The following is a 12814-nucleotide window of genomic DNA, read 5'->3' on the forward strand; positions in this document are numbered from 1 at the left end:
ATGCTAACCACTGAGCCACTGTGGCAACATGATTACTCAGCATGATTACTGTATGAACAGTGTTCATTCATAACTAGTGATATTTATACAACCTGTCAAATTAACTTCAAATACACACAGGACATCATGGCTACATTAATTTATTGTGCTCCCAGAGTGTAGCTGTTACTTTTAGGTGCAAATTTGTGAAAGTTGTTATTTTAAAACAGGTGTAAACTGGCAGACTAAACTGTTTCAAATGTTTCTGGTACCATTTAAAGTCTTCCACGGTAAAAGGTCATCAATTGAGTGTGTATTATTTCTTGACACAACCGACCAGGGAAGATCTTGAATTTGGGTGATCATGTTGAATGGATGATATGTTTTGACAACCTCTTGGGTTTGTCTACCCAATTTCATCCACCAAAGCTAACCTCCTTTAAAGAATCACAGAAATGTTATAGCACAGAAGGAGACCATTCTGCCCATCATATTTACACTGGCTCTCCAAATCAGAGTTTCACTTAATATCACTTTCTTGCCTTCTGCTATGACTGGATTCCTTGACTCCATTTGAATATTTTTTAGAGATGTTAGTTCAGTGTTTATTTAATGCATGTTTCACAGTTGTCTTTCTCTTAAAGTGTAGTTATTTATTATCCAGTCAATCTTTGGAAATCAATAAATTGCTGCAATTTATTTTGATGAACATCATCATTCCAAGTCCCTTGAACATATAACTTGGTCTCTTTGCTTGGAGCATTCTGATCCTTATTACCTGGATATAATAACATATCCAGCAGAGCCTAAAATAGACCAAACAGTAATTTTCTCCAAACTAGTTAACAGTTGCTCTCTGGCAGTGCACAAGGTGCCAGAATTGGTGAAAGTTCTTGAAGGGTAATTAGGCTGCAGAAGGTTACAGAAGTTAGGTGGATGATCGGTTTTAAATGTAAGATTAACAAGTTTAAGTAAAGGCATTAGAACAAGGAGAGATATTGTCAGATATTGAGTATTGGGGTGATGGTGAACAGGACTTGATGCAGGACAGCATTAGGGCAGTAGAGTTTGGAGAGAAGCTGTCCAGGAGAGCCTTTCCCAAGCAGTAAGTTGGGGTGAGATCACAGAACTTGTCCACTTCGTCATGAGAGTGTGGGTAGAAGAATGAGAATAATGAGCAATTTCAGACAATTGTTTGAAGAGAAACATTTTCTGTATCTTTGCTGTAGTTGTATATTGTTGACCAGAATCCGATTTTAGTAATTAGTTCACCTTTGCAAAAAAGTCAAGATTCCATTAATTATTGAACCTTCTCCTGGTGAAGCCTTTCTATCAGCCATGTGTGTGTACTACACCATAGAATCATACAATCACGACAGTATGGAAGCAGTCCATTCGGCCCATCAAGCCCACATTGACACTCTGCAGAGCATTTCACTAAGATCTGGCCCCCTAGCCTATCCCTGTAACCCTGCATTTCCCATTGCTAATCCATCCACCCTACACATCTTTGGACTATGGGAGGAGACTGGAGCACCTAGAGGAAACCCACACAGACACAGGGAGAATGTGCAAACTCCACATAGGCAGTTGCACACCAGATGGACTGCAACTCACCACTACCTTCTTAAGGGCAGTTAGGAATGGGTAACAAATTTTAGCTTTGCAAGTGATGTTGACATCCCATGATCTATTAAAAGAAAATGAATATCATTTACAGCAATTGTGGGGAACCTCCATGACAATATTCATAATCCTGTCTTTCTTCTTTCCTGTGAATGTACACTCTGTAACGTCCTATGTAATTTCCACCATCACTTGGAAAAGCTGCGGGGTTAATAATATTATAATCTGCACTTGCTTTGTTAGAAGCACTTAAGTACATGCCAAATGAAATACCAAAATGTTTATCATTTTTCAGATTTATTTATCTAATCCCATAAAATATAAAACCTGTGCTACTGCAAACATGTTCACTTAGCTATCATATCCCTTGAGGGATATGATATCCTCTTATACCCTAGGTACCTTTTCAAAGGGAGTGAGCTTGAATTACATTTAATATTAAATTAAAAATCTTGTTTTTAGCATTATTGAAAATCATTGTTCTTTCTATAGAGGAATAGTGGCTTTAATTTTGTATAAGTATGTGAAACTCCCATGTAAACAAGTATCTATCCTGTTAATAATCAATGCCAACAAGTCATTCAGTTTATTTATGTGCAAGAGAAACACAGTTAATTCTGTTTTTTTTAAAAAATTGTCAAAGTACTTATTGCAACTGGCTTAGATGCAAGTAACATTATCTTGGCTCCAGTCGTTGGTGTCATAGGGGTCTACAAACATATTTTGGCAAAACAATCACTTGAACATCGTACATAAATCATGTAGCAGTCAGCAAGAAAACCTCTAATTTACCCTTGTACTAGAGCATAGCAGCTGATGTGCTGACTGTAGTTTATAACTCTGACCTTGAGATGCTCTCAGATCATATGGGGAATCAGGCATCATGTTGCTCACACATTTTGCTAAATCCATTGCATTCACTTGTGGCTTACATAATGGTATTGTATAATATCCCTGTCCAATATTTGAGCACCCTAGCCCTCACATGATTGCTTGTTTTAGGCTGGGTACATTTATGCAGAAATATCTTGGGCTCAAACAGATAATTAATATCCAAAAAAAATCAGATAAGGATTGAACAGGAAGAAATTGCAGATCTATGGTGAAAGAGAAATGGCGATAGGACTAATTGGAGAATATTGTTAAAAGACCCAGCACACACACAGTGGGCCAGTTGGCCTTGATGTGTGCCGTAGAATTCCAGAGTTAATTTTTTTTAAGAGCCTGCTGCATTTTATTAAGGCTAGCTGACTAATGCATTGTTAATTCAGTTGAAAGGTAGAACATCATTCATACCCAAGCTATGATTGCTGATTCAGGATGTAACACTTGCAACAGTCAAATTCCCAAAATTAAACCTAGAGACCAGACTATATAAAGGATCCCGTTCTTAAACCTAGTTTTGAAGAACTTAATCCTTTGGTGGGGGGGGGGTGAACAGACTGTCTGGGCTTTATTGTAAAAATGTGAGACTTGTCAGCTAGGTCATAGAAGGAATACTTGATTCTTCATACATATGATCTGAGTTTTGTTATTTATTGCGAAAGGTATATTGTAAAAAAAAGTAGGGAAGTGATGCTGCAACTATACAAGGCATTAGTGACTGGTGTATTGCATGCAATTTTGGTCCCTTTATTTGTGGAGTGATGTAGTTGCACTGGAGGCAGTTCAGAGGAGGCTGACTCAATTGATTCCAGAGATGAGAGGTTCAGTTATGAAGAGCGATTGAGTAGTTTAGGCTGATACTGGGTTTTAGAAGGATGAGAGAAGACTTGATTGAGGTAGATAAGATGCTAAAGGGAATTGACAAGATAGACATACAGAAGATGTTTCCTCATGTGGCGCAATCTAGAATGAGAGGTCATTGTTTTAGGAAAATGAGTGGCAGATTTAAAACAGAGATGAAGAGAAACAACTTCCCTCAAAGGGTTGTAGATCTGTGGATCTACATACTCCAGGGCATGATAGATGCTGGAACACTGAATAAATTTAAGGAGGAGATAGATTTTAATTAGGAATCGGTTGAAGGGTTATGGGGAGCTGGCAGAAAAGTGGAGTTGAGGCTGAGGTCAGATCAGCCATGATTGTATTAAATGGCAGAGAGGGCTGAAGGGACTGAATTACATACTCCTGCTCCTGTTCTTTTGGGTTAAAATGTTCTTTAAAAAAAAACAAATAAATAAATTAAGAATTGAACCAGTTTTTTGTTTGTTGAACGTGCAGAACACATGTGACGGAGTTCCATGTTTGAGGGTTTTAATTGAGATATAAACATGTGAAATTCAAGCTAATTGATAGCTGACTGAAATCTGGAATATCATTGCCTTTTTATTAATGTATCCCCATAATATTATGGGCTGTCTGATGCATCCTGGTTCACGAACATAAGCAACACGTTTTGTGAAATGGTGCGTGAATTATTCGGATTTTGTTGCCTCAGATCTAGCTCCTTAACCAGCAGACCACTGGTACCCCTCTCTGTGGAGCCCATGTGATATTTTCCTTGCTATTAACAATGCTGTTTTTTTTCTGTGTTTCACCACAGAGGTTGGGTCACCGAGTAACTTGGAGGTATTGGATGAAACCACAGACAGTTTCAAGGTCAGGTGGACAGCTGCTCCCGGGAATGTTCAGCAATACAGAGTGGCGTACAGACCAGTTTTGGGAGGCGAGAGCAAGGAAGTGACTGTTGGAGGTCTGGAGACATGGACAACCCTCCAGAACCTGCTCCCAGACACCAAGTATTCAGTGACAATTATACCTGAATACCAAACTCTTGTTGGTCAACCGCTAGTTGGAGAAGGCACCACTAAAGAAGGTACATTTCACACAAAATTATTAAATTATTAAATGAGAAAATTTAATAACCTCATCAGAATAAATTTTTAACAAGTTTACACAGTGGAGTCAGGCCACACTGGGGGGTCCAGTTGGTTCAGTTGGCTGGAAGGCAAGAACGTTCTTTTGAATAATGCTGAGCGCAGCTGTTTGATCTCCATTCCAGTTTAACTAGACTTGGGACCTGCCAACATGCCCAGCCGCTGAGAGTGGGAGGGAGTGACTAGCCATCCCTGATGAAAGTAACAGCCCAGGATGGATCACCAGCAGTCAGTCAGCCCCAGACTTGCCTTCAGGCAGAGCACAAATAACATCAATACAACAATCATTGAGCCAGTTAAATCCCAAACATCACAGCCCAACTGTCGTGCCCTGCTGTTGAGAGAAAATCGTGTAGCAATAAAATAACAACACTGGCCATATACTACTGGGTCTACATCTTGACCTAGAGAGTGGCGTCTCATGGGATCCTCAGGCAAAATTAATAATTACATATCATTTCCCAGCAATTAACTGATGGGTATATCCATGGTGAGGGTCGGCTAGAGTGACAACAATAGTGCAGTTCAGTTCCCACACCAGTTGAAGGTGCATGAAGGTCCTGCCTTCTCAACCTTGCTCCTGGTCTGAGATGTGGTGACCCATTACCTACTACTATCGTGCAATAGAGTTATATTCCTCCACCACAATTATTAATTGCTCTTGAAAGGGACACAAATAAAGGACAAATGATTCTTTAAGACCACATGCGGGCAGTACCATTATATACTGCACCCAATTCAGTTAACCCCTTGATGTAAGATTCTGAAAAACCTTGCTCAATCCTTTACTCCTCCAAAGGTAGATGCGTTGGAAATATGGAATCACATGCAGCGTTAGACCATTTTGATAGATCGCATTTCTTAGCATGAAGTTTCCCTAGTCTAACTTTATAGGGAAGGTGATCAGGAAGCCAGGAGCAAACTCTCTGTCAGACTATGATGAAACTGGTGTCAGCACAAGAAGAGAAACTGGAACCAAATTGGATCATCCTTTTATAAACATCGCAGTAACAAACAAAAACAAATGAAGAAATACTTGAATTATTTCAAGATGGTACCACATTCATAGATGTTGCATGCTGTCCAAATGTCATTATGATTATTTGTGTGTTACGATTACTGCATCATAACCATCCCCAGGTATCTGTGATTATGCTTAACATATGTGCAGGCAAGAGATGTTTATTGTCAATAGAAGGGAGATGAGTGGAAATTATGTAGTGTTATGATTACTGAAGTCTGGTCATTTTCAACATTGTGAAACTTTTAGCAATTTTATCTGCCAAACATTACAACTTATTATAGTTTTGGGTTATTGGGGATGTGGGGATGGGGAGCTCACAGTGGAAATCTCACAAAGAATGCTGTAAGACACAGAATGGTGGGGCAGGGGTTGTAGACCAGAGCCCAACATAGTGCGAGGAGCAGGGATAAAAAAAAATTCTCCTGACGGAGCAGAAACATCAACATTTCTTACAGCTATTGATTCTTGCAACTTAGGGGATGGGAGGGAATTCTGTGATAGGGTTATGGTTCAATCCTGGAGGCAACGGAACATGTAGGAACAGGCAATTTCAGGGCCTTGATAAAATGAATTTCTGGTTGCAAAGTAAAATAAAAATAGTATGCATTTTTATAAATTTCTTGTATGCAGATGTTAATTATCCAGCCCAAACCTAGGCAGGTGAAAATCTTCATCTGCTCTATTTTATCCCGCATTATGATGCCAATGCATCATGAAAGTGACTGTTAGCAAGTTTCCTCTCCTGCGTTTTGACACGTTAAGGAAATGTGAGATGCAAAAGACACCGAGGAAAGATTTGCAATTTTACTGTTTCTTTGTACCAGCTGCAGTCCAGTTAGTAGCAAAGATGTTTCAAGATTCTGGCTTTAAGTCTCATCCCAGGTCCTAAGCACAAGATTCCAGGCTAACACATCATTGCTAACACTGAGGGTGTGCTGGACTCCCTGAAATGCTTAGGCCATGACTGAACTCTCAGCTCACAGTTGAAAAATACTTTGGCACTCTTTTGAAGAAGAGCAAGAGGGAGTTAACCATGATGCTCTGGGTACTTGTTTTATTCATTCATGGAATGTGGGTGGCACTGACTAGGTCAGCATTTATTGCCCATCCATAATTGCCCAGAGGACAGTTAAGAGTCAACGACATTGCTGTAGGTCTGGAGTCACATGTAGGCCAGCCCAGGTAAGGATGGCAGTTTCCTTCCCTGAAGAACATTTAGTGAACTAGGTGGGGTTTTCCAATAATCAACAATGGATTCATGTTCATCATTAGATTCTTAATTCTAGATTTTTGTTTAATTCAAATTCCACCATCTGCCATGGCAGGATTCAAGCTGAGGTCCCCAGAACATGACCTGGGCCTCTGGATTAACAATCCAGCAATAATACCACCAGGCCATCCACTTGCTGTGCATGTTTCCTGCATAACGCAAGTGACTACACTTCAAAAATTAGTTCCTAACTCTCAAGCACTTTCAGATTGATAGTACTGCTCGAACAAATGGGACATAAATGCAAATCTCGCCTTTTCCTTATTTATTTCAAATCCTTAGGACATCCCAAAGCACTCCACTGTTGATGAAATCCATTCGTACTCAGTGCTGTCATGAACGTCGTGACCAGGAATTTTTTAACTCATTCATGCAATGTGGGTGTTGCTGGCTGGCCAGCATTTATTACTGTCATTGGTTGCTCTTGAGAAGGTGGTGATGAGTTTGCAGCAAGCTCTCAGAAAGAGCAAGGCAATTTATATTTCTAAAATTACATTTTATTGCATAAAATCTGGAGAAATACATTCCAAAATGTTGCAAGTTTCAGAAGGTGCACCAAAATTCAACTCATCTCCGTACAGCAAGTTCTACCCTTATCATAGAATCATAGAGTTTTACATCCCCTAAAATCTACACTAAATCTACAGTAGTCCCACTTCCCAGCACTAGGCTCATAGGGACTTCAACTAGGAGAAAGTGAGGACTGCAGATGCTGGAGACCAGAGTTGAAAAGTGTGTTGCGCTTTTCCAGCACCACAATTTTCATCTCATAGGGGCTTCAATACAATTATAATGGCCTTAATATTTACAATATCCATTCCATGTCAAGCATATACAGCCTGTAGCAAAACGTTTTTGCAGTATAAATTAACTTTTCTCCCTCCACCATGTTCTATTCCTGTTCACCTCAATGCAATTTTATTACTCTTGATGTTCACAATGTATAGTTCTTGTTAAATACAAAACCTGTGGCACTCTATAGATTCCAATTCCTTGTCTAGTATAGTTACAAAGCCTCAGAAAGAGCAAGGAGATAAGTGATCAGGTGACCTGCTATTGATGATGTGGAATATACTGGAAGAATGTCCCTTCTTTTCTTCAGATCTTTTGCCCCTACCCAAGCTGTCAGACAGTTCAGGTCACAGACCACATCTTGAACATCAGAGATCAATGACTCAGTGGTTAGCACTGCTGCCACACAGTGTCAGGGACCCTGGTTTGATTCCACTCTCTGTATGGAGTTTGCACATTCTCCCCGTGTCTGAATGGGTTTTCTCCGGGTGCTCCTGTTTCCTCCCACAGTCCAAAGATGTGCAGATTAGGTAGATTGGCCATGCTAAATTATCCATAGTGTCCAGGGATGTGCAGGCTGGATTGATTCAACTTGGAAGTGCAGGGTTACAGGGGTGAGTCTGGGTGCAACGCTCTTTGGAGGGTCAGTTTGGACTTGATGGGCTGAATGGCCTGCTTCCATACTATAGGGACTCTATGAGACTCTTTCACTAAGGAACAGGTTAGGTGCTCTCAGATGGAGCTTGATCCCATGTTTCCCTCTTTTATTCAAATCCTGAAGCAGCCTGACTCCAAGGAACAGGAAAATACATGTTGCTGGCTTTAAATAAAACTCAGCTGAGCGTTTTCTCATATTGCAAGGTAATAGGATACTTCACAAAGTGGCAGATGTTGCATATTTCCTTTGAAGTTTATAAAGTTGCATGACATTCACACTTACCCTTTTGGGAAGATTCCTCTGCAGGACCTTCTGAGAATTCTGGGCGGGTCCCCATTAAATTGCAAAGTGGGTGTATGTTTCTATGTGTTACTGGGCTGAGCATTGATGTCTCTGTTCGTGCAAGCATGTACAAATAAAAAAAAACAAATTGCGCTCAATGTGCATGGATTATTAACCACATTACCACAGGATAATGCTTGCGACAAAAGGAAAGGATCTTAAAATGTTGACTGATTCAGTGAAGCTAATTAGTTCAGCCTAACTTCAGTCACGTTAGAATGGTTAGAATGTTGCAGTGGTTTGGGGCTCTTGTCTCTGATTGTTATCCAGTTAATGTTAGACCATAAGATCAGAAGGAACAGGATTAGGCTATTCAGTCCATCGAGCCTACTCCGCCATTCCATAGGATCATGGCTGATTCAACATTCCTGACATCCACCTTCCTGCTCTTTTCCCACAGCCCTTGGTTCCCTGATTAATTATGAGTTGATAACATCAGCAGTTTGGTAACTTGACTTCAGCTTCAAAATATCTGGAAGCAAAGAACTGGCGCCAGTAAAAGTGGACATGACACTGTCCAGTGGTCATAAAAATCCATCTGCTTCCATGTACTTCAAAGAAAGAAGGTTTCCATCATTATGTGGTCTGGTTTATATAGCGTCATAGAGATGTACAGCATGGAAACAAACCTTCAGTCCAAATTGGCCATGCCGACCAGATATCCTAAATTAATCTAGGCATATTTGCCAGCACTTGACCCATAACCCTCTGACCCCTTCCTAGTCATATGCCCATCTAAATGCCTTTTAAATGTTGTAATTGTGCCAGCTTCCTGCACTTCCTCTGGCAGCTCATTCCATACACACACCAGCTGAAAATGTGTTGCTGGAAAAGCGCAGCAGGTCAGGCAACATCCAAGGAACAGGAGAATCGATGTTTCGGGTATAAGCCCTTCTTCAGGAATGAGGAAAGTGTGTCCAGCAGGCTAAGATAAAAGGTAGGGAGGAGGGACTTGGGGGAGGGGCGTTGGAAATGCGATAGGTGGAGGGAGGTCAAGGTGAGGGTGATAGGCCGGAGTGGGGTGGGGGCGGAGAGGTCAGGAAGAAGATTGCAGGTTAGGAAGGCGGTGCTGAGTTCGAGGGATTTGACTGAGACAAGGTGGGGGGGAGGGGAAATGAGGAAACTGGAGAAATCTGAGTTCATCCCTTGTGGTTGGAGGCTTCCCAGGCAGAAGATGAGGCGCTCTTCCTCCAACCGTCGTGTTGCCATGGTCTGGCGATGAAGGAGTCCAAGGACCTGCATGTCCTTGGTGGAGTGGGAGGGGGAGTTAAAGTGTTGGGCTACAGGGTGGTTGGGTTGGTTGGTCCGGGTGTCCCAGAGGTGACTGAACTGGTCCTCACCCTGAACAACTTCTCTTTCCAATCCTCCCACTTCCTCCAAACCAAAGGAGTAGCCATGGGCACCCACATGGGCCCCAGCTATGCCTGCCTCTTCGTAGGATATGTGGAACAGTCCATCTTTCGCAGCTACACTGGCACCACCTCCCACCTTTTCCTCCGCTACATCGATGACTGTATTGGCGCTGCTTCATGCTCCCACGAGGAGGTTGAACAGTTCATCCACTTTACCAACACCTTCCACCCCCACCTCAAATTCACCTGGACCGTCTCAGACTCCTCCCTCCCCTTCCTAGACCTTTCTATTTCTATCTCAGGTGACCGAATCGACACGGACATTTACTATAAACCGACAGACTCCCACAGCTACCTAGACTACACCTCCTCCCACCCTGCCTCCTGTAAAAACGCCATCCCATATTCCCAATTCCTTCGTCTCCGCCGCATCTGCTCTCAGGAGGACCAGTTCCAAAACCGTACAACCCAGATGGCCTCCTTCTTCAAGGACCGCAATTTCCTGCCATTCGTAGTCGACGATGCCCTCCACCGCATCTCTTCCACTTCCCGCTCCTCCGCCCTTGAGCCCCGCCCCTCCAACCGCTACCAGGACAGAACCCCACTGGTCCTCACCTACCATCCCACCAACCTCCATGTACAACGTATCATCCGCCGTCATTTCCGCCACCTCCAAACGGACCCCACCACCAGGGATATATTTCCCTCCCCTCCCCTATCAGCGTTCCGAAAAGACCACTCCCTCCGTGACTCCCTCGTCAGGTCCACACTCCCCACCAACCCAACCTCCACTCCCAGCACCTTCCCCTGCAACCGCAAGAAATGCAAAACTTGCGCCCACACCTCCCCCCTTACTTCCCTCCAAGGCCCCAAGGGACACTTCCATATCCACCACAAATTCACCTGCACCTCCACACACATCATCTATTGCATCTGCTGCAGCCGATGTGGCCTCCTCTATATTGGGGAGACAGGCCACCTACTTGCGGAATGTTTCAGAGAACACCTCTGGGATACCTGGACAAACCAACCCAACCACCCTGTAGCCCAACACTTTAACTCCCCCTCCCACTCCACAAAGGACATGCAGGTCCTTGGACTCCTTCATCGCCAGACCATGGCAACACGACGGTTGGAGGAAGAGCGTCTCATCTTCTGCCTGGGAACCCTCCAATCACAAGGGATGAACTCAGATTTATCTAGCTTCCTCATTTCCCCTCCCCCCACCTTGTCTCAGTCAAATCCCTCGAACTGAGCACCGCCTTCCTAACCTGCAATCTTCTTCCTGACCTCTCCGCCCCCACCCCACTCTGGCCTACCACCCTCACCTTGACCTCCCTCCACCTATCGCATTTCCAATGCCCCTCCCCCAAGTCCCTCCTCCCTACCTTTTATCTTAGCCTGCTGGACACACTTTCCTCATTCCTGAAGAAGGGCTTATGCCCGAAACGTCGATTCTCCTGTTCCTTGGATGCTGCCTGACCTGCTGCTCTTTTCCAGCAACACATTTTCAGCTCTGATCTCCAGCATCTGCAGTCCTCACTTTCTCCATACACACATCACCCCTACATGAAAAATTTGCCCCTTAAGTCTCTTTAATATTTTTCACCTTTCATCTTAAAGCTATGTCCTCGAGTTTTGGGCTTCCTTACTGTGGGGAAAAGACCTTGACTATTCACCCTGTGCATACCTCTCATGATTATAAACTTTTATAAGGTCAGCCCTCAGCCTCCAACACTTAAGGGAAATACATGACCCCAGATCAACAGAAATGGGTGTGGATCTTGACTACCCTCTGAAGTGAATTCCGCTCAGTTACATCAAACCAGTTACTACAGATGGACATTTAACTCAGCACCATCAGCAGAGACAGGAGATCAAGGCAGGTAAGCTTGAAAATTGAAGGAAGAGTTCAGTTATAAAAGAATTTGATTGGGAGAGATCATTTCACAGAGTGAAGGGAGGAAATGGAGTTGGGGGGCAGGGACAGACTGTGCATCAATGTCTTGACCCTGGAACATTAAAAGCACTCCCTCCATTGTTTGAAGATTAAAATTGCATCAAAAAGGATTCTGCAAGGGCTTGTTTTTTGTTTTGGCAGTGCACTGCCAAATGAGGAGATCAGGATCGAGAAGCATCTTTCTCATTGTAGCTGGCAAACGCTGAGCAATGGAGCTTTAGCCAGCTCCAGCGTGCAGCCTCCCGGGACCTCGCTAAGTCTTTACAAAATTGTGGAAAGATCACGGAATAACAAGGGCCAGCATGGAAAATTGAATGGTTTTTACATTCTTCCTTCTTGACTAATAGTCAATGATATCACAACCCATTTAACAGCCTAGTTACAAGCACTTGACAAATCTTGGATAAGTTGAATGTAAAGATTGATGCGGTTTCTTTGCAGACTATCATATACACTCATTAGCTGAGTGACTGAATGTTTTTGGCTCAGAGTTGTGCACGAGGCTGATTTTTATTTTTGCTGTCGCAATCGCAACTTGATGTGGTCATGCAGTGGTCATGTTACTGAACTAGATCCTTGAAGCCTGGGTTAATAATCCAGAGATTGTGACTTCAAATCTCTACCATGGTGCTTTGAGAATGTGAATTCAGTTTGTGTAAATGACATAGCGGTCTGGCATCAGAACAGATTGACAAAGAGCCTGACTAATGCCATTACCTGGTCCAGGCATTGTCTCACACCATGCTATTAATTCTTCAGTATTTTCCAAAGTGGTTAAAAAGCTGGGAAACTTCGGACTGAAAATAAATGCTAGTTTCAATGCCCAAAAATAAATAAACTGTCTCTCTTGATTTGGAAGTACAGTGAGAATGTAGATACTCCCAATATGGTGTATTCCAATATGATGGATGGAGCTTTGTCAAGTACTGGTT

General features: G+C 42.8%; 1 protein-coding gene across 1 annotated transcript in view; it reads left to right on the forward strand.

Moving 5' to 3' along the window:
• Positions 1–12814, forward strand: part of LOC122552587 (collagen alpha-1(XII) chain-like) — a 275375-nt gene that overhangs the window by 48335 nt on the left and 214226 nt on the right. The window contains exon 12 of the mRNA XM_087991107.1: positions 4151–4423. Coding sequence (XP_087847233.1) covers positions 4151–4423 — 273 coding nt within the window. The remainder of the gene's footprint in view (positions 1–4150; positions 4424–12814) is intronic.

The sequence above is a fragment of the Chiloscyllium plagiosum genome, unplaced genomic scaffold (assembly GCF_037043375.1).
Source record: "Chiloscyllium plagiosum isolate Xiang-an unplaced genomic scaffold, Cpla_swu_hap1 HiC_scaffold_10, whole genome shotgun sequence".
Classification (NCBI taxonomy): Eukaryota; Metazoa; Chordata; class Chondrichthyes; order Orectolobiformes; family Hemiscylliidae; genus Chiloscyllium; species Chiloscyllium plagiosum.